General features: G+C 39.9%; 1 protein-coding gene across 6 annotated transcripts in view; it reads right to left on the bottom strand.

Annotated features, from left to right (window-relative positions):
• Window positions 1-5,257: 5,257 nt before the first annotated feature.
• The window catches only part of LOC140192102 (MFS-type transporter SLC18B1-like), a 52,777-nt gene continuing 32,983 nt past the window's right edge, over window positions 5,258-25,051 (bottom strand). For 5 of the 6 annotated variants that reach the window (XM_072249919.1, XM_072249915.1, XM_072249916.1 and 2 more), the window contains 8 exons: window positions 24,241-24,377; window positions 20,486-20,587; window positions 13,860-13,951; window positions 9,683-9,778; window positions 8,688-8,762; window positions 7,251-7,344; window positions 7,073-7,119; window positions 5,258-5,770 (listed from right to left, as the gene is read on the bottom strand). In XM_072249919.1, coding sequence (XP_072106020.1) covers window positions 5,716-5,770; window positions 7,073-7,119; window positions 7,251-7,344; window positions 8,688-8,762; window positions 9,683-9,778; window positions 13,860-13,951; window positions 20,486-20,587; window positions 24,241-24,377 — 698 coding nt within the window. In that variant the 3' untranslated portion in view covers window positions 5,258-5,715. Of the gene's footprint in view, window positions 5,771-7,072; window positions 7,120-7,250; window positions 7,345-8,687; window positions 8,763-9,682; window positions 9,779-13,859; window positions 13,952-20,485; window positions 20,588-24,240; window positions 24,378-25,051 lie in introns of those variants that run through there. The other variant, XM_072249920.1, reaches the window with a different exon arrangement.

The raw sequence follows: 25,051 nt of genomic DNA, 5'->3' as shown, positions 1-25,051 counted from the left end.
TATTTCCAGTTGTAATTTGTAGTCCACATCCCTGCAGCTGTTTGGAGGCCTATAAATAACTGCCATCAGGGTCCTTTTACCCCTGCTATTTCTTAGCTCAACCCATAAAGATTCTGCACCTTCCGATCCTATATCACCTCTTTCTAATGATTTAATATCATTTCTTACCAATACAGCCACGCCTCCCCCTCTGCCTACCTTCCTATCCTTCCGATACACCGTGTATCCTTGGACGTTCAGCTCCCAGAGACATGCATCCTTTAGCCAGGTCTCAGTGATAGCCACAATATCATACCTGCCAATCTGTAGCTGTACGACAAGATCATCCACCTTATTCCTTATGCTGCGTGCATTTAAGTACAACACCTTAAGACCAGTATTTGATATTTTTTGCTTTGATTTCACTGCAATTTTATTGCACTGCAACTCATCCCAATGGCTACAAATTTGCCCCATCACCTGCCTGTCTTTCCTGACATCTTTACTGCTCACTATCTTAGATTTATTTCTGTTTTCCCCTTCCTCCACTCTATCATTCCGGTTCCCATCCCCCTGCCAAATTAGTTTAAACCCTCCCTAACAGCTCTATTAAACTTTCCCGCCAGGATATTGGTCCCCTTCGGGTCCAGGTGTAACCTGTCCTTTTTGAACAGGTCTTACTTCCCCCAGAAGAGATCCCAATTATCCAAGAATCTGAAGCCCTGCCCCCTACACCAGTCTCTCAGCCACGCATTCATCTGCCTGATCCGACTACTATTGCCCTCGCTAGCACGTGGCACAGGTAGCAATCCCGAGATTACTACCCTGGAGGTCCTGCTTCTCAGCTTCCTTCCTAACTCCTGGAAGTCTCTCTTCAGGGCCTCCTCCTTTGTCCTATCTATGTCATTGGTACCAACATGTACCAAGACAACTGGCTGCTCACCCTCGCCCTTTAGAATATTCAGGACCCGATCCGAGACATCCCATACCCTGGCACCTGGGAGGCAACACACTATGGGGGTATCTCTGTCAGGCTCACAGAATCTCCTGTCTGTTCCCCTGACTATGGAATCCCCCACAACTACCGCATTTCTCTTCTCCCTCCTTCTCTCCTGCACAACAGCGCCAGGCTCAGTGCCAGAGACCCGGTCACCGTAGGCGTCCCCCGTCAGGTCATCCCCCCTCAACAGCATCCAGAACAAGATATTTGTTGCTGAGGGGGACAGCCACAGGGGTACTCTCCACTATCCGGGCATTTTCCTTCCCTCTCTTGACAGTGACCCAGTTTTCTGACCCCTGTAGCCTAGGGATGACTACCTCCCTGTAGCTCCTGTCTATCACCTCTTCACTTTCCCTGATAAGCAGTAGGTCATCAAGCTGCAGCTCCAGATCCCTAACACGGTCTCTGAGGAGCTGCAACTCGGTGCACTTGGCGCAGATGTGGCCATCAGGGAGGCTGGAAGTCTCCCAGGATTCCCACATCTGACACCTTGAACAAAGCACTAACCCTGCAGGCATGCTATCTAATTCTACAGGAATGAAACAGGAAAAATAACTGTACTCACCTACTTACCTCGCCAAACAGACGAACTTTTTAAATCATTAGCTCGTACCGTCAGCTGTGACAGCCCTGCTGTTCCTGTCTGTCTGGGCCGATTCATGAAAGGGGTGGCGGGGGGGGGGAAGAAAAAAAAAGTTGGTTCTTCGCTCTCGCCTCTTCCCGTTTACCGCCGAAGCCCGTTGAAGCCAAAGCCCTACAGTCTGCTACCACTCACTCTGCTGCCCGCTGTATAGGGAGGGAGCAGCCAACAGATGAGTGACATGGGCAGTGAGGTTAACTTGGTTTAAGGTTGACATGAAATATAGGAGCAGAATTAGGCCATTTGGCCCATTGAGTGTTCTGCCATTCAATCATGGCTAATCCTTTTTTCCCCTCAACTCCATTCCCTGGCCTCCTCCCCATAAGCTTTGATGCAGTGTCTATCAAGAACCTATCAATCTCTGCCTTAAATACACCCAGCGACCTGGCCTCCACAGCTGCCTCTGTTAACAAATTCCGCAAATTCACCACCTCTGGCTAAAGAAATTTCTCCACATCTCTGTTTTAAATGGACGCCCCTTTATCTTGAGGCTGTGCTCTCTTGTCCAAGACTCCCCCACCATGGGAAACATCCTTTCCACATCTACTCTGAAAGGCTTCAATGAGATCCCACTCATCCTCATGAATCCCACACGGATGCACATAGCTGAGATTGAGCACGATTGAAGTTTCAGGCTGAGATCCTTTAGCAGGACTGGAGAAAAAGATAATTGATTGATTTATCGTTCCACTTTATTTGTAGGAATTTGCAGAGAATTTCTCCAGTATCTCGGGAAGCTGATCTCTGATGCACATGGGAGGGCCAGAATTACTGCTGCCCACTAAAATATCAGTTTTGTACCAGATCCAAGCTTCAAATATCAATTTCCTTGATCAACCAAAGTTTGTGATGGTACATTGAACAGTGGAGAATTTCATTGTTTGTGATAGAGAGGTGAAATATGGAAAATGGCAAGTAGCCTACATTTTCCAGGAGCTTATGAACCTTTGTTAGCAGAGGGCAGTGTGGTGAAGCACGTAGGTCGGAGGAGGACCTTAGCCTTGCCGCTGCTGAATATAAGGTTCATCATCCTATGTTTTGGTGAGTTAATGATGTGTTCAAACTGATTACACACAAACTCTAGTGATATCTACATACCTCAGATGGACTACTGATTTCAGATAATAATGATTATAAAGTGTAGTTTTCACAGTTCTAACTTTTTGCTAATACTTCTAAAAATTAAGCCTACTGCCATGTTAAGTCTTTGCCAGTGAGATACAAATGGAAAAATGGTTCTGTTGCAAACTCTTGGTTAGTATCATGGTTTGCATACTATTATGGAACACTCATTTCTGTAAACATATGAATTTAAGGAGGGCATTCCACAATCCTTCCTGGTTGATGGAGTCAAAAGCTTTAACGAGACTGAAGGAGACAACATAGAACATATGAAGCTGTCAACCAATATCAAGTCTGTTGTGCATCTACACAAATGAAATGATTAATGGAGCAGCTCTTTAGCCATCAGGAAAAGGTGGTTAAGGAGAACCTTGGCGATGACCTTCCCTATGGCCGACGTATGGGAAATCTCTGTCTAATTGCCGCATTTGGACACATCTCCTTTCTTGAAGAGGTTATGATTACAACATCCTTGAGGTCCTCTTCCTTTTGTTCCCAGATGAGAATGATAGAATTGTGGATTTGTTACTGAAACTCTTCACTTCTGAGCTTTAGGATGACAGTGGGGATACTGTATGTTCATAGAGCCTAATATTTTGGGTTGGGACATGTCATTCTTGTCGTTGGTCAGGAGTGGCAACCAGGCTGGCCTGAATGAGCTGGAGTCATGGGCATTCACATCAAGCACAGAGTCATAGTTGAGAGGGTCTTTGAGGTGCTTCTATCAGTGGGCATTGGCAACCTCTCCATTTCTGATGAATTCATCACTATTCTGGCTGCAGAGATTTGGACCTTGGGCACTTCAACCATGGTTGACATTGCAGACCCATGAGACCCACGTCATTACTATGAGTGAGTTATAGACCCGCTTGCATGTTCTCTACCCATCATCTGCTCTTACAGTTATGGGTTTCTGTTGGACATCTGCCTCCAGCTACCTGTAGAATTGTTTCTTTTGTCACCCACGTCAATCCAGTTCTGGTTCTCTCTGGCAGAGATCAGGAATTTCTTCACAGGTGCTGTTTTAGCAAACTTCAGGGCAACACATAAGTAGTGGTCATTGTGGATCTTGTAGACTGGAAGCTACCCCGTTTCTATGAGTTGCTGATGAGGAAAAGATGTCTTGTGTGGCCGTTAGCCTTATTTCAGCAGTTCTTCTTTTGATAGTGATATGGTTGAGCCAGGTTGATGGAGATAATAGAGGTTAGGTGATGTTCAGTGCGGTGGTTATAAACACCTGGAATGGCACGGGTTCCTTGTTTGGATAATGTTTTAATCCAGCCAAACTGGGGTGTTGGCCAAGACAGTCTTCATGAAATAGGGTGCTCATTATGACAAGGCTACAGATGTTTTGTCAAGAGAAGGACCTCAATGGAATCAATCATTCCCTGTTCCTTCTTTACCAGTTACACATTGACAGAAGGACACCTCTCCTCACCCATGTGTTACAGTCACCTCAGACAATCAGTTTTCTTCCTTTGCCATAATTTTTCCACGGTTAGAATGCAAGTACTCCTTGGTTCATATGAAAGTACTAAGGTGGGGATGGCCATGTTAATCAGTTTAGCACATTGAATCCTTTTTGAGAGAGGATTGGTGCAACGGTAACAAAAACCAATTTTCGTCGGGATCAATAAAGTATAGCTATGACTATGATTAAGGTCACAAAGTGATTATTAATTCTACTAAGAAGCCAAACAAGTTCTTCATGACAAACACACACACTCAGCAGACCAGGCAGCATCTATAGAAAAAAAGTACAGTCCCTGTTTCGGGCAGAAACCTGTTGGCAGGACTGGAGGAAAAAAAGCTGAGTAGTAGATTTAAAAGGTGGAGGAAGAAGAGTGAGAAACACAAAGTGATAGATGAAGTCTGGAGGGGGAAGGATGAAGTAAAGAGCTGGGAAATTGATTGGTGAAAGAGACAGAAGGCCATGGAAGAAAGCAAAGTGGGGAGAAGCACCACAGATCCTTGCTAAGGCAGGAGTTCAGTCTAGCATTGACAAAACTCTCAATGCATTTCATCACGGTAGGTGTGAGTGCTACCAGGCAACAGTCATTAAGGCAGCTCACATTATTCTTCTTAGGCACTGGTATAATTGTTGCCTTTTTGAAGCAAGGTCTTGATCCATCATTGACCAAGACAACTGGTAGACAGTCCCTGCTACACGAGTATTAATACCTCAGATGAAGTCACAATCTGGTATGTGCACACTCATTCACAGGTGCCACGCACACATACCCTTCGTATCTCACCCAGTAACCAGCTCCCAAGTTCGGGGGTGTAACTAAGTTTGCTATCAGGTGACCATTGCCTGCTGCAAGCTTCCAGAATTTTGTTTTTATGTATTATGTATTTATAAAATAATTTCAATATGTTCAATTTTTTTAACCCAAGATTGTAAAAAAGATCCCAACTAATCAATCTGGTTGTTACTGAAGATTCTCAAAACTATTCCAGTAGAGTAAAATGATGAATTTATTTTACAAATGTCAAAATAAACTTTTATTACCAGCTTTTTCTCAGTACTTCAATTGTTTTCACAGTATCCTGATAAAGGAGATCTAAAGGAAATAAAAAACCTACTTCCGTCTTCTTTCAGAAAACACACTGCCACATTTCAAGTTTATGAAAAAGGGTTACACGTATTTGAAGGTAGGAAGTGAACAAACAGAATGGAATTCCTAGTGTAGCTTTATTTGTGACAGGTTGATTGTGGTGTGAAGGACTTCAAATTGCACTGGGAGAATGCAATTTTCATACTTCTACATCATAAAATGGTATTTCACATAGAGCTTTGTAGAAGCAATGTAAAATATTTAAATTTAATTATCAAATAGAAGAAATAACAAGCAATGTAAATAGTCCAAACACTTGTGAAGTTGCTCACTATGTAGGTGTGTGGATATCCTAATAATTAAAAAATGATCTCCAGAAAGACTGTAGTGCATGTAAATATTCAAAGCTTCCACATTCAATCTGATAATAGTTGTTCTGTTTCTTCTGCTGTGTTGCTCCCAGAATGTGACCTTCATAAAAACAAAAATCTAAATCACATTTCCTTCAAAGACATTTCACTTAAGAGGGGTAGGAGAAAGACCGTATCACAAAGAACCAATTAAAGCAAACATTTTATTGTTAAAACATAAAACATAATTACAGGCAGATTATTTCTCTGATCCAAATGTTAATTATTTCCCAAACAATGTGTGGAGCAACAAATACTCAAAACAAAAAAAACACATTTCTGTGACCCATTTTGGTTTTAAGGATCTGCTGAGCACCCACAAAGCAATTTTTTTTTTGCATCAATGAAGTACAAGAACAACCAACTTAAAGAACAGAGAAATGTGGCTGGAGTGCATTTAATCAAGGTATGTGTAGAATAGTATGGAGTTACAGAAAATGGACACAGAAATGAAGACATACAGATGATAAATTTCCAAGAAGATGCCTGATTTGAAGGTGGAGGTGTTTCCAACTACAGGTCAAGATATGCCAGGTCTTAGGTAGATTAGTCATTATTTTGACCATTAATACTGACGAAACAGCTGGAGTGCTTTTTAAAACTACAGCCATATTGCGGTCAATGGAAAAGTGAATGAAACGTCCAACTGGCTGGAGTCACTAATGAAAATTGTTGTGGTTGATGAAAACCAAATCAACTATGCCCCAAACCTTAAATGCAGGAGCTCTTGCAAAAGCTACAAATATTTAAAACTGACTTCCATACACATGCCAAAAGCAACACCTTAGCAGTGTGAGAATCAACCAAAGCATCTGTGAGGGAAAACATCACACCTGTATCTGTAGAAGTCTCTTCCCTTGTTTGGGGAAATTCCCATCCTGAGCTGTTTACCATCTGCAGGTGAACACCCAGACTTACTGGCAAGAAATTTTCTGGATTCTCACAGAAAACAGAAAATTTATTCACTGGGATTATGTACAGAATCAACAATGCAACAACTGTCAGCCTCAATTTCAACAAACAGCTACCTTCAGTCATGTAATTTGTACCATGAACATGGAAATGGAAATCATTTTTTTTTTACATCAGCCACTACTCTCTCTTCTGACTGCTACCCAAAACTATCTGCTATAAAGTACATATTCTCTTCCAACATTTCAACTGCACCTTCAGCCAACCTCCACTTGTGTATAAACAAAGTTTATGGGCACACTCTTCAGAGTTTATGGGCAGTTAATGCCCCACCCAGTAAAATGGAAAGGAAGACTCACAATATTAAAGACTATTCTTTAAAACCTTATGTTTCTTATCTGCATATTGTGCGAATGCTTTATATACATGAATATTAAAATATACTACAAACCTTTTGCGCACCTTTTCCACTATTAAGTACACACCCAATAATGTACCCTAAAAGAGAGAGGGAGACCATCATGCTGAGAGGAATTTGATACCTAATTTTATTTTTTTTTTAAGAAATAGTAGTGTATAATTAACACTACACTGATTTCTCTGTACATATTCAAAACATGCTTACTTACAAAGAGAAATGGAAAACCTCCTTGCACAGCTGCAGCCCACTCAAAATCTAATCTGTCATACAAGTATCCGCCCAGTGTTGGTCCTACAAATGATCTGGTTTAAAAGACAATGTTAGTTACCATCTGAAATAGTAAAACATGCCAAGGTAAGCTTTGCAACTCTTCACTCTCATAACTGGCCCTGGTTCACACCATTAGCTATATTGGTGTCAAAAGGTCTTCTTCCTGGTAGGAAGCCAGAGTGTAAGGTAGGAGAACTATTACCGCCTTACCATTCGATGCTGATAACCAAGGTTACCACCAGCATTATTGAAATCTGCAAAGTGATAGGAACAATTTATCAACTAGTGGATGATACAATCAATTTAATTCATCAAAGTTAATACCTGTATTGACCCTTAAAATCCTTGCTTCTTTACATTTGGATCCAGGGTTACAAAAGTAGTAGGAAGCTGTACATTATTATTATTAATCCATGAGTTGAAGAAACCCAAAGCATCAAAATATATAGAGTCGGTATGTCTTGAATGCAGGATCTTCAATGCACTCATTGCTGACTCCTACTTGCCATCACAAGCCAGGAAATTAGGGATGGTCATTAGATGTCGGTCATGCCAACAATGAGAAATTCCCATGAATGAATAAATAAAGATGGGTGCAAAATAAATCTGCAGCAAGTACATCTGTCACAGCACACAATTCTGCTCGTTAGCAAATTGATATGGCACCATTATTCTATTTTAGAATGAAGTACTCTTTTAGAAGTAAACTGGCAAGATCTTCTCCAACACTATTTTTTTTTTTAAAAACACCTAGCAGACATAGGTCAAAATGTACTTATGGATTATCACACAACACTGCCACATTCAAGACATTATTTTTCATATCCCTAGTTTCACTGATTTCTAGTACAGGAAGTAAATCAGCCTATCAGGAATTACATAACTTAGACTCTTCGTGAGATTTCAAATGCCTAGAAGTGAATCTACTAGTGTCCAAATCATGTTAGATTTTTTCCCCATGATCTGACTGTCTATACATGGAAACTATCTCTGCTGTCCATACAGCCCGGTTTTATATCTGAGACTGTGCTTTTTCGTATGGGTGTCAGATATCTACATCAGCATGTAAATTTGCACCAGTTTTAATAAAATAAAAATATTAAATTCAAGATATGTTACTCATTAATACCTGCTTCTTAAATGTGCTGCTGTCAATTTTGTATGTTTGTGTTTCTATGCTGTTGGATCATACAATGACAATACTTGGAGCATAAAGTATCATTTATATGATTTGCAGACAGCTGCACAAAGTTCAGTCATGTTGAGTTGAGAGTTTAGAATGGAAATTTAAATAGAAAAGCATTGAAACTCCACAATACACTTGGTTAACTGAGGAACTACTCATTCAAGGGTTTCTAAGTAGATAAGTACATACCCAAGACACCAAAATGCTCCAAATAATCCAGACACTAAACCTAAAGTGCCTAGTCCTTCTTCAAATCCATTTTCACTGAACAAAAGAAAATCACCAGCGTCAATTATTACATTGAAATCTCTTTCTAATGCCTTAGAATAGTTTCCTACCTATGTCCTATGCATTGTATGCACCCTCTAGTGATCAGACATTGTGTAGCCTTCTAAATTATTCAGTTAAAATTATCACACAGCCAAGTAAAAAAGCCCTACCTTCACTTTAAAAATAAATGAAGATCAAAAATAGAGATCATAACACTGAACATCCCAACAACATTTTGGTTATTCATAAATAGTAGGTCTATATTAAAATTAATTCATGTATATAGATATATTTATTAGCCAATTCAGAAATGTACAGAACCTCTGTGGAGCGATTTATCTACTTGATATTGAATTTGCATGGAAATAATTGAAGTCAGAACTTCAGGGAAATCAACTTGGTTTAGGAATTAGTTGTGTTCCTGGAGGTCAAATGACAGCCTGCATCAGTGCAAAGCTGAAACCATTAATGCAGGCATTAAACTTATGGAGTTATTGCAGCATGGCTATCATAAACTAACAGACAACTTTAAAAGATAAGAAATTTTCTTTATAGAAAATTACACACAGAATTCTGGAGATGGTGCAGTCTCATGCATCAAAGAGGTAAACCATTTGATCAAACAAGATATGCTACTTTAGGGCCATAAACTGAAACAACTCACAAAAATCATAATCTGAACATCTGGATATTTCTAACTTTCAATACAGCCTCAGGAAAGATTAAAACAATCCCGATATGGAACAATTATATTTTGCTACCTCTGCTTTCAGTAAAATTATATCAAACAATTTTAATAATGGGTATAATCGATTCTTTAAAAGTGCACGGGGCTTTGTGCTGATCCCTTCACAAACAAGGAAAAAATATACTACATCTTTCCTTAGCAAAGATTAAAAAATATTGGTACTTACTAAGCACAGGTAATGACTTCTGGAAAAAGGGGAATGCCACACAAACTAAGTGAAAACCCAGTTACCACCAGCATTAAAATAAACAACCACAGCTGGCTGCAAAGAAAGGAAATAAAATAAATCAGTGAGATTTTTAAATTAAATTTGTTGTCATACTTCCCACCCAAAATAACTTGAAAATGCTGCAAAATATCAAATTCCTACCTTCTGATCAGCACACAGAATGTAAGAAACACGAGCATATCAAAGGAGATCAGTCCGTGCAGCATCCCCCACCACTCAATTAATTATGGCTGACTACATCCTGTCCTCACACCACTTTCCCTTTCTCTCCCCATTCCAGCTAACACCCCTGTAGATCAAATTTCTGTTCATTTCTGCCCTTAATATATATGAATATATACATTAAATATATTATATATTATATCTCTGTGTGTGTGTGTATGTATATATATATATATAGTGAGGGAGGTTCCTCCCACACTAGACAACGTTTTCCTGTTAGATCCCAATGAAAATAAAACAGATAACCTTCCACTCTTTCCCAGTTCTGAGAAAGCTTCAAAGCTTCTCTGGTCTAAAATATTAACTGGTTTCTCTTTTCACAGATGCTACTTTATTGGCAGAGTTCTTCCAGTACTTGTTTTTGAATGGAAGTGGAAAACCCCTTATTCTAAAATTTGCCTTCTAGTTCTAGATAATCTCTCCAGGAAAACACTCCCTGAATATCCATCCCATTAATCCCTCTCATCTTCTCATACTTTTCAATAAAATTACTTCTTATTCCTTTAAATTCTAAAAAGAAAAGGGCCGACCTGTTCAATCTCGGTTTATACATCAACCACTTCACCCAAGGAATCAAATTAGTGAAATTTATCTGCACCATTTCCAATGCACGTACAGTATATCCCTCAAGTACGGAGTCTAGAACCTTACACAGTACTCCAGGTATGGCTTTATCAGCACTCTGTAAATCTGCTTTAATGTCTCCCTAAGTTTATACTCCACATCCAGACATCCCACCTCTCCCGGAAGTTCCGGGAGTCTCCCGCATATTAATAGTGGCTCCCTGATGCCCGCAAATTATATACAATATCATGGAAATCAATTTTTTTTGAGAGCGAGCGAAAGAGAGAGCGCGAGAGCGACCGCAAGAGAGAGCACGCGCGAGAGAGCGAGAGCAAGTGAGAGAACGCAAGCCAGAGAGAAAGCAAGCGAGAGAGCGTGCGAGCGACCACAAGAGAGAGAGAGAGAGTGGGAGCAAGAGAGCGCCATGGCAGAGTGTTCCAAAAAAAATATAAAACGTACGTCACCCCAGACTACACTAAAGTGCACCCCTGCCTAATACGGGTCAAAATAATGACAGTGTTGCTCGCTGCACTGTTTGCAACAGTGACTTTTCTATTGCCCATGGTGGGTTAAGACTGTAAAGGACATGTTGAGGTAAGTTTAACCGGTGTTATTCATTCATTAGCATAGCTAATGTCACTTAAACTAGCTGGCTAGCTGCTAAGGAGCTACTCTATTGCAGATATCCCACCTCTCCCGGAAGTTCCTGGAGTCTCCCGCAAATTGATGGTGCTACCTCCCTGAAATGAGTTTTTGCAAGGTGGGATGTCTGCAAATCCCTCCCAATAATGCCAACATTCCATTAGTTTTCCTAATTACCTGCATTCCAATCCTTTGTTTCATGCACTTAGATCCCTTTATAGAACTATGTTTAGTCTCTCTTCCCCTTTTAATAATGTTTTTCATTCTTCATTTTATAGTTATACTCTGCTAATTTCTTTCTCATTCTATTAACCTATCTGTATGCCTTTGCAAGCTCTGTGTGTCCTCAACACAACCAGTGCATCTATTACCTCTAGCCACTTGCTTTGAGAGCAATGATTCAGGAAAAGTCTTGGGACATATAAGCCTTCAGTCCTGTTACTTGGTATTTTTTTTCAAATAATACAATTTGCTTTGAGTTCCTCCCGTACTAGATTACCTTTCTCTGTCAGGTTGCTTTTTTTGTGTCTACTACCATGAAGACCAATCCCAATCCCAAATAATCATTCGGGATCACTGCCATTCCTCTATTTTCCAAAATCATTCCCTAAAAGACCCACAACTGCTTCAGCTATGCTCTACCTTTGGAGGTATTGAGAGAAGCTCTTACTGTCTAATATTATTTATTCTTCCTGTACTCTAAATACTTGCTGTACCTGTGTCCCAACTTCTCGCATCTAGACTTCAGATCCCTTTATACCACTATGCTTAGTCTCTCTTTTTTGGTAATAATATGCTTGCATGTTCTATCTTTAATCCTTTTACATTTTTAAAATAATATTTTGTTGGTTTCTTAAAATTTCCAAACGCTCTGACCTATCACTAATATTCACAATATTGTGTCTCTTTTCCCTCAATCTGACACCGCCCTTAATTTTCTTGATATATATGAGTGCCAGAGTAAATATTCAGCTTGCAGTATAGAAATAGAGAGACAATAAAGTTGTTGATATTATTTTGAGAAATCTAGTACTTTATGTCTCCCTGACCGTCTGGGTATAAAGGTGCACAAGATATGCAGTCAATTTATCACGAGCATTTGGTAAGTATTTGTTAGCCAACTTGTATATAAACTAATACTAATGCATTTATTTATTTATATTAGGAGCCACCCAATTAGTCCACTCCCTTACTCCCCCCCACTGTTCTTCAATTTCCTCCCCTTTCAAGTTATCATCCAATTTCATTCTGAAAGTTACGATTGACCTAACTTCAACCATCTTTTTGAGTATTATACGAGGGGTGATTGATACGTTCGTGGCCTAAGGTAGAAGGAGTCAATTTTGGCAAACCGAGCACATTTATTTTTCCTACATTTACACACTTAGTCCAGCAGTTGTGGAGCATACGGATCCCTTCTTTGTAGAAGTCAGTGTCTTGGACCTCCAAAAGTGGTCCACAGCAGGGGTGATTGATATGTTCGTGGCCTAAGGTAGAAGGAGATGAGTTATTAACTTCAAACTTTCTGCATTTTCACTCAAAGAGTTGAACTGCACGTGCATGTAACAAGAGTTGTGTAACTCATCTCCTTCTACCCTAGGCCACAAGCTTATCAATCACCCCTGCTGTGGGTCACCTGGAGGTCCAAGACGCTCTCATTACATGCACATGCAGTTCAACTCTGAGTGATAATGCTGAAAGTTTGAAGTTAATAACTCATCTCCTTCAATCACCCCTGCTGTGGACCTCTTCTACAAAGAAGGGATCCGTATGCTCCGCGACCACTGGACTAAGTGTGTACATGTAGGAGGGGACTATGTTGAAAAATAAATGTGCTAGGTTTTCTAAAATTGACCCCTTCTACCTTAGGCCATGGACTTATCAATCACCCCTCGTATTCTAGATATTGCATAACAGTCCAGATTTTGCTGCAGTTATAATGGCATGGCGTTGGCACTTGTCTTGTTCTTGTTACATACACCTGTTAGGGTGCATTCTCCAGTTTCCTTATAAGGTAACTGTAGCCTTCAGCCAGGAGCAGATGTCATCAGGTGGTTCCCAACCTTCACCGAGTGTTTCGACCCTTAACCATGACACTCTCCAGTTGGTGGGCTGGCAATGGTGGCCAAATCACTGCCCATCTGCTCCTGGCTTCCAGCTCCCCTCCTCTCGCCTACTCCAAATCCATTTAAGATTTATTATGAGGTAAAAATGACCATACTTTATTGACTCCACATTCAAAGTGTTGTATAGATATCCTGACTTTTGTAATAAAAAAGTCCCTGCAAAGGTTGCATTGATGCAATCCTTGAAATCAAAGATGTGGTATAATTCTGGGCTATTTCTCACTCTAAGGACTGATGAAAAATTTTAAAACGTAGATTTGGAATTTATATCTTTTTCAAACCAGTGGCAAAGTAAGTATGTTGCTCAGAAGGTTCCATTGCATGGAAAATTTAAATTTTGCTCATAGGGTGTTATGTCCTTACAAAACTAATAGTTCTCCTTCAGTGTTATGTGTACATGGTAGATGACTGAAAGTCTCTGTTAACAAACTTGTTAAAAGTTACATGGGCAATCTTATGGATACTGGAGAGTAGAAAGCCACTGATTCACTGCTCATAGCAAATTCCCAATAGTGCTACAAATAAACAAACCTATGGAGACAATAAAATTAAATACCTACCTCTTAATGTGAAAAATGGGTGCTGGCCCCAATAACAGAAAGCTCAATGCAATCATCCAATTTCCAACAAACACCAGCCCTGTTCTAATTCTCTGGAGTTGGGGAAAGAAGGAAAATACAAAAAAGACAAAATGAGAACCCTCAATTCCTTGTATGAATTCTAGACTACGTCATTAGAATTTCAAGGTACAAGCATCTACATACTATACCAATGTGCTACATGTGTATGCTTGGTGATAGGATGTAATGATTCCGTTTCAAAATCAATTAGTAGAAGTAGGATTCAATCCTTACATTTCAATCTAATTTGTGTTGTCAAATCAACTTAGCCTGTCTGAATGAACTGTGCAATCAAAGATGTAACTTTCTATCCTACTGGTGGTCAATGGGTTAAAAGGCACCAAAAGAAATCATTCAGGTCAACTAGAAGGGAAAACGCATTAGGAAGCAATCCCGAAGTCTACACCAAAATAACAAGTCAAAGAGAAATTGTTTATGGTTACTTTCTTCTTATGGTTGGAGTTTGACATCAGCCGATTGCTAAATATCACAAACAGGTGAAGATATTTCATTAAACAATAGATATCTTATAAATTTTCACACAGTATGGAGGTACCAAGTGATACTTAAGAGTTAAGCCTCTATTTTATTTTGACAAAATGCATACCATATCAGTCCTTCACAATTACACAATAAAGAGAATTCATTAGATGCTGATAGGCCAAATAACAGAAAATTATCAAAAAATTAACATTTTCTTTTCAAACAATGATATAGTGTAGCACATTTTGAGGTATTTGCGTTTTAATTTCATTGTTTCAGGTTTGACTTTTTGTTGTAATTGTTAATTGCTCCACAAGGGGTTTCAACAGCCTACTTCATTCCATCCCACTCATTAGCATAGTCTCCACACAGCTAATATACTTTACAAAGGCCTGCATTGAGTATAAATCTTCTGTTATGTATGATACAGAGGTGACTATACAGTACTCATAAAGTACTTGGTTAGCTGAACGACACTGCTTCACATTCTGAGTCATGAAAAATACTGTCTTTCCATTAAAAACCCCAAGGTTATCAGTTGCACTGAGACAACAAAACTGTACATCTGGTTTACACAGGCAAGCTTAGAGCTACAAAGCTTATAGCTGAAGACATGACAGTGGCAACTTTCACTAACTGTGAACAAGCTTGCCAGTGGCAGAGCCCAATCCAAGCAAGTAGATCATTTCTAGATGCACAACCTGAACATCCAGGAGTACAAAAACAAATCTTGCAAATATTTAAACTAGCTAGCTTATTTGAACTGTACAAACAGGGAATGGTCAAAGACTGCAGCTTTTGAAACAATGTCCAATGTAATAGGGATGTAAAAGTAGTTGCAATACCTATCATGATGTATATCACAGTAGCACAGAGGGCTCGTCCACTGAAGCAGTGTTGGGTAGAGCTCGGGAGTAAGAAAGATGGAGTCATACTGTAGGTCTTCCAATAACCCCACAGATGACAGAGGAACAGATGTACACGCAGATTGTGGAAAGAGGTGAGAGCAACAGGTTTGTTCTAGCGGTAACTTCCCCAATACTGACTGGAAGTTAGACTGAGCAGAATTTGTTTGGTGCATCCAGGAGGGTTTCTTGAAATAATATGTCATTAGTCCAACCAGGAAACATGCTTTACCATACGTCATATTGGAAATGAGTCTGGTAAAGGAACATAGAACACAGTACGTACAGCACAGAAACAAGCCCCTCTGTCTGTACCAATCATGATGCCAAATTAAACTAACTACATCTTACTGCACATAATCTATCAGCATCCTTTCCCTGTATGTTAATGTGTCTGTCCAGATAAACATAACTATCATATCTGCTTTTGCATGTTTCAGGCACCCAGTACCTTTTGTGTCAAAAAATAAACTTTCCTCGCACACCTCCACTCATCCTAAAGCTATAACCTGCAATATTTTGACATTTCCACTGTGGGAATGACTCTGACCATCTCTCCTACCTGTGTCAACTCTACCTACCCTATATACAGTTGAAGTGGGAAGTTTACATACACTTAGTTGAAGTAATTAAAACTCGTTGTTTAACCACTCCACAGATTTCATATTAGCAAACTATAGTTTTGGCAAGACATTGAGGACATCTACTTTGTGCATGACACGAGTAATTTTTCCAACAATTGTTTACAGACAGATTATTTCACTTTTAATTGACTATATCACAATTCCAGTGGTCAGAAGTTTTCAAACAAAATCAAACAAAATCAGCCAAGACCACAGAAAAATAAACTGTGGAGCTCCACAAGTCTGGTTGATCCTTGGGAGCAATTTCTAAACGCCTGAAGGCATCATGCAGCCGTCATACCGCTCAGGAAGGAGACTCATTCTCTCTCTCGAGAGAGAGAGATGAACATACTTTGGTGCAAAAAGTGCAAATCAATCCCTGAACAACAGCAAAGGACCTTGTGAAGATGCTAGAGGAAACAGGGAGACAAGTATCTACATCCACAATAAAACAAGTCCTATAATCTACATAAACTTGAAAGACTGCTCCAAAACCACCATAAAAAAACCAGACTACAGTTTGCAAGTGCACATGGGGACAAAGATCTTACCTTTTGGAGAAATGTCCTCTGGTCTGATGAACCAAAAATGGAACTGTTTGTCCATAATGACTATCGTTGTGTTTGGAGGAAAAAGGGTGAGGCTTGCAAGCCAAAGAACACCATCTCAACCATGAAGCATGGGGGTGGCAGCATCATGTTGTGGGGGTGCTTTGCTGCAGGAGAGACTAGTGCACTTCACAAAATAGATGGCATCATGAGGAAGGGAAATTATGTGAATATATTGAAGCAACATCTCAAGACATCAGCCAGTAAGTTAAAGCTCGGTTGCAATTAGGTCTTCCAAATGGACAATGACCCCAAGCATTCCTCCAAAGTTGTGGCAAAATTTAAGGACAACAAAGTCAAGGTATTGGAGTGGCAATCACACAGCCCTGACCTCACTGAAAAAGCATGTGCCACAAAGGAGGCCAACATACCTGACTCAGTTACACCAGTTCTATCTGGAGGAATGGAACAAAATTCCAGCAACTTACCGTGAGAGGCTTGTGGAAGGTGACCCAAAATGTTTGACCCAAGTTAAACAATTTAAAGGCAATACTACCAAATACTAACAAAGTGTATGTAAACTTCTAACCCACTGGGAATGTGATGAAAGAAATAATACTGAAATAAATCATTCTCTCTATTATTCTGACATTTCACATTCTTAAAATAAAGTTGTGATCCTAATTGACCTAAGACAGGGAATGTTTTCTAGGATTAAATGTCAAGAATTGAGAAAAACTGAGTTTAAATGTTTTTGGCTAAGGTGTACATAAACTTCCGACTTCAACCATATCTTAATGGGAGAGCATTTTGGAAATAGTGATCATAAGATAGTTATGGATGGAAGAGCCATGCACCTGTTCTCTATCTGCACTGTATTTTAAGTTGCATGTTTATTATAGTAACTAGGCATGAGCGGGGGCGTGATAAAAGTGAAGGGAATAAGTTATGTATTTGCGCTTTGCTCGGGGCAGTTTGGAGCTGCGGTCTGACGGATGTCATATCTTTTGTTGACCACTTAGCTACACTTCAAAATTGCATGTTTGTAAATACATACCTTTGATTTTTGGAACGATCATTACTGGAGTGAATGAAATGCATGTCATACAAGTATAACAAATCTGTGGGGGTTGCCAGCAGCAGCAGCAATCGGTTTGTTTGAATTGCCACTACAACAGATAAGATTAAGAAAAGACCTTGGGGAAAGTAGTAAACTGGAGGAAGGCTAATTACAACAGTATTAGGGAAGAGCAAGGGGAAGTAGATTGGGAGTAGCTGTTATTGGGTAAGTCCACATCTGATTTGTGGGAGTTGTTTAAAGGCCAGCTTAATGGGAGAGCATTCAGGACCAACGTGTTCCTGCAGGAAAGAATGACGAGGATAAGAAGATTCAGAACTTTGGATGGCGAAAGATGGTGTCAAAAAGAAAGCATATGTAAGGTTTAGGAGGCTGAAATCAGATAGTGCCCTTGGTGAAGTTAAAGGAGGCAGAAAAGAACTTAGAAAGGGAATCTGAAGGTTGCAAACAGGACATAAAATGTCCTTGGTGAGTAGGATTAAGTTGAATGTCAAGGCATTTTCTATACTGTATATATTATAAAGGAAAGAGTAGAAAGGAAGAGTGAATAACCACTCAATGCCTGGAGCCAGAGAAATTGGGCAAGATACCAAATGAGTACTTTGCATTGGTATTCCCCAAGAAGATGGACATGAAGGATAGAGAAATCAGAGAGAAGCCTGCTGATATTCCAAGACATATTGACATCACAGAGGAAATTGGTGTAGCTCATTTGAAGAACATTAAGATGAAGGAATTCCCATGGGCAGATAGGATCTATCCCAGGTTATCAAGAGAAGCAAAAGGCCTGATTGCTGGAGCATTTTTAAGAGATCCTTTCTAGCTACAGAATAATTGCCAATGTTATTCCTCTGTTTAAAAAGGGAAATACGGACAAACCAGGAATGTATAGACTGCTGAACCTTGCCTCAATGATAGGGATATTACTGGAGAAGATTCTTAGGGATAGGCTTTACTCACATCTGGAAATCCATGCACTTATTATGATAAGTCAATGTGATTTTCAGCATGGCAGATCATGTCTTACAAATTTGATTGCATTTGTTTTTAAAAAAGGTGACACAAATTGATGAGGGTGTTGTCTACATGGACTGCAGTGAAGCATTCGACAACACCCCTCAAGGAAGGCTGATCCAGAAGTTAAGACATGGGTTCCACAGACACAAGATAGATTGAATTCAAAATTGACTTGGTCTTAATAAAGAGAGGGTAGTGGTGGCACATGGCCAAGTGGTTAAGGCATTTGTCTAGTGATTTGAAGGTCACTAGTTTGAGCCTTGGCTGGGGCAGCGTGTGTGACCTTGAGCAAGGCACTTAACCACACATTGCTCTGCAACGATACCGGTGCCAAGCTGTATGAGTCCTAATGGGTCCCTTGGACAACAATGGTGGCGTGGAGAGGGGAGACTTGCAGCATGGGCAACTGCTGGTCTTCCATACAACCTTGCCAAGGCCTGCGCCCTGGAAACCTTCCAAGGCACAAATCTATGGTCTCATGAGACTAACGGATGCCTATGTATTAAAAAGGGGTGGAGGAGAGTTATTCTTACTGGGTGGGGTGTCTGTGACCTGTGCTGGTATCTCGATTGTGACAGTTGGACATAGGCTGATTAGCAAGTTCATAGATGACATGAAAGTTGGTGCCAATGTGGATAATGAGGAAAGTTGCCAAATGATGTAGCACGACATAAATTGATTGGAAATATGGGTGGAGAAATGGGAGATGGAGTATAATCCAGGTAAGTAAGAGGTGTTGCATGTTGGGTGGTCAAATGTAAGAGAAAAGCATACAGTAAATGGCAGGAGAATTTGAAGCATCAATCCGCAGAGGGATCTTGGGGTATAAGTCCACAGCTCACTGAAAGTGGCCACACAAGTTAATATGATGATAAAGATGTCAAAAGGCACACTTGTCTTTATCATATGAGGCATATAATGCAAATGTTACAGGAGTATAAAATTTTCGGTTCGGCCACATTTGGTGTATTGCGTGCAGTTCTGGTAAAATGTATTATAGAAAGGATGCAGAGGCGCAAAAGTTGGTGCAAATGATTCACCAGGCAGAAAAGTATTAGCTATAAGTGAGGTTGGATATACTTGGGTTGCTTTCTCTGGAGCATCGGAAGCTGAGGTATGATCTGATAGGAGATATAAAATTATGAGAGGCACAGATAGTGAAGATAGTCTTTATTCCAACTAGGGAAGTGGCAAATATTTAGAAGGCATAGTTTTAAAAGGCGAGAAGGGAAAAGTTTTTGTTTTGTTTTACAAAGTTGTAGCAGGTGCCAGGAACACACTGACAGGAGAGGTGATGGAACAAAATATTATGTTCATGTTAGGAGCAAATGAAGCGTCCATCCAAAGCATTGCTTGTAAGTTAATGTTAAATCATTTAGAAGTTAAGCTGAAGATATCAATCAGATTTTGCAAAAATAGAATGTTGAGTTTATTAGACACTAACCTACATGCTAATGGTTTACACGTTACTTACCTGTAGTATCTACTTGTCGGAATCTTAAAATATTTGCCTGCAGGAAACTTAGCTGAGCTCTTACTGAGTTCTGTCTATATCTACTTGTGTGAATGGAGCAGTGGAGTGACTGTACTTTATTTTGTTGTTTTAATTTCACTCCTTATTCACTATGTCATGCCATTGAGACTGCAATAAAACCAAGGAGCTAGGAGGCTATACCCTGACTCTCATGTCATTTTTGAATAGAATTTTGCTGACTCTCTAGTTAATGTTACAACACCTCAGCAAAGGCAGTACAGAAGTTATGACTTTTTAAAAATTTCTATAACAAGCATGTTAGATTTCTTGAATGCCATCAAAAAATCAATTGAATAAAAGGAATTTATTACGGTAGATAAACAGTCCGTATAAAACTCTTACTATAAAAAAGATATCAAAGCTAGTGTGCATACTTACAGGTACTTTATCAGACAGATATCCAAGAAATGGGGCGGATACTGCATAAGTCACAGAATGCCCCAGGAATACCAGTCCCACAAATCCAGTACTTAATTTGAACTGAAGAACATAAAAGCATGTTTTACAGTCAGAGCTGCACAAATCAGATGCAGTGCTAAGTCAATAGTATTTAAAAAGCAACTGATTAAACAAGCTATATTGGAATGACCTATAAACTGTGCTACTTATGAAATTGAAAAGAAGTAATTTATCCAGGATATCTGTTCTACTTTACTTCATACTTTTATCAGAAAAGTAAAAGGCAATTGTCCTCAACTTGAAAGAATAATCTTGAAAATGAGGAATCAAACAATTTCACCTTGTGTGTAGTTTATGCAAGTGTACATATAAGTACACTGCAAAGAAAAGGTTTGAGATTGCTCATGCTAAAACCTACAGAGAGTAAAGCTTTGAGAGTTCAAACAATATATGCAATCTGAGAGTTGAACAACACAGAAACAGGCAGTTTGGCTCTCCATATTCATGCCAGTCTTTTCACCCAGCTACACTAATCCCATTTGCATGCTTTAAGCACACATCTTTCTATGTTATCGCCTCTTCTGTTTGTGAATTCCAATTATCAACCGCAATGCTCAAAAAATACTTCAGAATCAGGTTTATTAACCATGTCTTATATAATGTGAAATTTGTTGTTTTGTACAGTGCACAGTACAGCACAGCCATACAATACACAGACTTAGTTATTATAAATTATAAAACACTGTAAATAGTGCAAAATAAAGGAATAATGAAGTAGTATTCAGGACTCTTCATAAATCTGATAGCAGAGGGGAAGAAACACTTGGCCATGGAGAGGCAAACTGCCTGTTTCTGAACTGTTAAATGTGGGTCTTCAGGCTCCTGTACCTCCTCCCTGATGGTAGCAATGAGAAGCGGCCATGATCCAAATGGTCCCTTCTTGAGGCACTGCTTCTTGACGATGTCCTCAAAGGTAGGAAGGGTTGCGCCTGTGATGGAGTCTACAACCATCTGCAGCCTCCTGTGATGCTCTGCATTGGAGCCTCCGTACCAAGCTATGGTTGAACCAGTCAGAATTCTTCCGACTTCAGAATTCTTCACTTACAGAAATTTGCAAGAGTTTTTGGTGACAGACTAAATCCCCACAACCTCCAAACAAACAGCAGATACTGGAGTGCCTTATTTGTGACTGCATCAATGTGTGGCCTTCGAGCCTCCCCCCCCCCCACCCCCGATCCACTTGAATACTCCTTTCCTCCCAACTTAAACCCAAGCCTTTTCGTTCTTGGTATCCTCACCATGGGAAAAAGATTCCCACTAGCTACCCTGCCTGTGCCTCTCATAATTTTATATACATCTATCAGGTCATCCATCAGCCTCTTTCACTCCAGGAGAAACAAATTCAGCCTATTGAACCTCTCCCACAATTAGCGCCACAATTGACCTCTAGATCGGTATGTGTGGGGGTTGTACATTCTCCCTTTGATGGCTTGGGTATCCTCCAGGTGCTTCGGTTTCCTTCCAGATCTCAAATGGTGAATGTTATTAGGTTAATCAACCACCATAAATGAGTCCTAATGCTTCGGCTTTATAGGCATCGGTCAAAGCATGTCTGGACTATTGTGAATAATTACAGGCCCCTTAAAGAAGATATAATGTGCTGGCAATGGACAGAGTCCAGAGGAGGTTCGTGAGAATAATCCTGGGAATGTAAGGTTTAACATACGAGGAGTGTTTGGTGGATCTGAGCCTATACTCACTGGAGTTTAGAAGAATGAGGGAAAAACCTCAATGAAACCTGCCAAATATTAAAAGACCTGGATAGACTAGACATGGAGAATACATACTGATTGTACACATGTACGTACTGATCTTACTTCATCTACCAGTCAGATCCACATGGCTCACTTCCCAGCTTCCTCTGCTCCCCCTTGCAGTAAGTTCCCCATTCCTACCAAATAAAGATTTTCCCAATAATTGATTACTGGATATATAAATGACTATCTAATCACTTATGAACTTGAATTTTAGATTTATCACCTACAGAAACACTTCCTTCATGATTATTTTGTCACATCATTTAAAGTTCTCTAACACAGTCATTACTAGCCTCTTCATTTTTCCCCACTCTACTTAGTTGTATGCCCTCAGTTATGGCATCGCTCATGTGAATCCTTCATAATTCCATAGAAACGTAGAAAACCTACAGCACAATACAGGCCCTTCGGCCACAAAGCTGTGCCGATCATGTCCTTACCTTAGAACTACCTAGGCTTACCCATGGCCCTCTATTTTTCTAAGCTTCATGTACTTATCCAGGAGTCTCTTAAAAGACCCTATTGTTTCTGCCTCCACCACCGCTGCCGGCAGCCCATTCCACACACTCACCAGTCTCTGCGTAAAAAACTTACCCCTGACATCTCCTCTGTACCTCCTTCCAAGCATCCTCATGTGCTAGCCATTTCAGCCCTGGGAAAAAGCCTCTGACTATCCACACGATCAATGCCTCTCAAACTTGTACATCTCTATCAGGTCACCTCTCATCCTCTGTCCCTCCAAGGAGAAAAGGCCAAGTTCACTCAACCTATTCTTATAAGGTATGCTCCCCAATCCAGGCAATATCCTTGTTAATCTCCTCTGCACCCTTTCTATGGTTTCCACGTCCTTCCTGTAGTGAGGCAACCAGAATTGAGCACAGTACTCCAACTGGGGTCTGACCAGGGTCTTATATAGCTGCAACACTACCTCTTGGCTCTTAAACTCAATTCCACGGTTGATGAAGGCCAATGCACCGTATGCCTTCTTAACCACAGAGTCAACCTGCATAGCAGCTTTAAGTGTCCTGTGGACTTAGACCCCAAGATCCTTCTGATCCTCCACACTGCCAGCAGTCTTACCATTAATACTACATTCTGCCATCATATTTGACCTACCAAAATGAACCTCTTCACACTTATCTGGGTTGAACTCCATCTGCCACTTCTCAGCCCAGTTTTGCATCCTATCAATGTCCTGCTGTAACCTCTGACAGCCCTCCACACTATCCTCAACACCCCCAACCTTTGTGTCATCAGCAAATTTACTAACCCATCCCTCCACTTCCTCATTCAAGTCATTTATAAAAATCACGAAGAGTAGGGGTCCCAGAACAGATCCCTGAGGCACACTACTGGTCACCGACCTCCATGCAGAATATATCCATCTACAACCACTCTTTGCCTTCTGTGGGCAAGCCAGTTCTGGATCCACAAAGCAATGTCCCCTTGGATTCCATGTCTCCTTACTTTCTCAATAAGCCTTGCATGGGGTACCTCATCAAATGTCTATAAGCATTTCAATATTTTTTCTTTACCTTATCCTTAATGTGAAAGACAGGAATGTGCAGATTTTATGAAAAAAGCAATATGATGGCTTTTTGTGGGCAATGCCCTGATACTGTCTAAAAATCTCTGTCAAAGCTCTGTCTTGAGCATTTGAGCAGCACAGTCACCCAGATTTCCGCTACCCTTTGAGAGGGAACACTCTTCCTTGTTTCACTTCTCAGTGGCCTTGCTCTAAATTTAATACATTGCTCCCTTGTTCTGGAGGAACAATCTTGAAGAAATGATTTGCTTCTAACCAGGCATATCATTTTTGCTTTTTCAAAAACTGAGTTAGTCCACTTCTCAACTCTTGGAACAAGAAAGTAAATGGAAGGTAAACAACACACAGGAGTTCTTAAAAAAAAAAAGTACCTTATCAATAACAAACAGTGATATAGTGGGATCCAGGAATCCAATACATGAACTTATGGAAAATATAATCATGGACATTAAAGTTACTTTAGGGATTAAAATCAGCTTCCATAAACTGGAATTACTGGCAACTCCATCTGAAAATAAAGAACATTAGTTACAACATATGAATACCAACAGTTAAAATATTTGACAATGTCTTTTCTTGCAAGTAGAATAGCCACTGTTACATTCATTCTGTATATCCTAATAATAGCATTTGTACTCAAAATCAAAAATGTCAGCTTGGCAATAAGCAATTTGTTTTTTAAATTTCTGCCCCAGTTAACATTGTAATCATTATCCATTAACTGCCCATGTCTTTCAATGGTAACCATAAAACAGATACATTTTCCTTTTATTTACCAAATTTTAAATATTATTCTGTCTTACTTCAGACACAGCTTGCTTATCAATGGCACGTTTATGCCAAACAATGTTAATAATTTCACCATTTGAACACTGGTAACCAGTAGATCTCACCATGCAGCAATCAAGTATTTGTTTAATTTTTTTCTTTTTAATTTGCTATCACCTCTAACCCATTTCCTTGCATTTATGAAATGCTCATAGCAGTTTGAAGTCGCACCTATTATCTGCTGACCATAAAAAACAGACAATGCAAGGGCTCCTGGGTTACAAATGATCCAACTTTATGTAAATTCTCCCAAATGTTTTTAAAACAATGTTCAAGATAGAGATGATGATAATAATGGTTTATGGCAGGAGTCCCCAAACTTTTTTGCACTGCGAACCGGTTTCATATTGACAA

Source organism: Mobula birostris, chromosome 2 (assembly GCF_030028105.1).
Source record: "Mobula birostris isolate sMobBir1 chromosome 2, sMobBir1.hap1, whole genome shotgun sequence".
Lineage (NCBI taxonomy): Eukaryota > Metazoa > Chordata > Chondrichthyes > Myliobatiformes > Myliobatidae > Mobula > Mobula birostris.
Note: the sequence above shows the minus strand (reverse complement) of the source record. Positions and strands in the feature narration are given on the sequence as shown.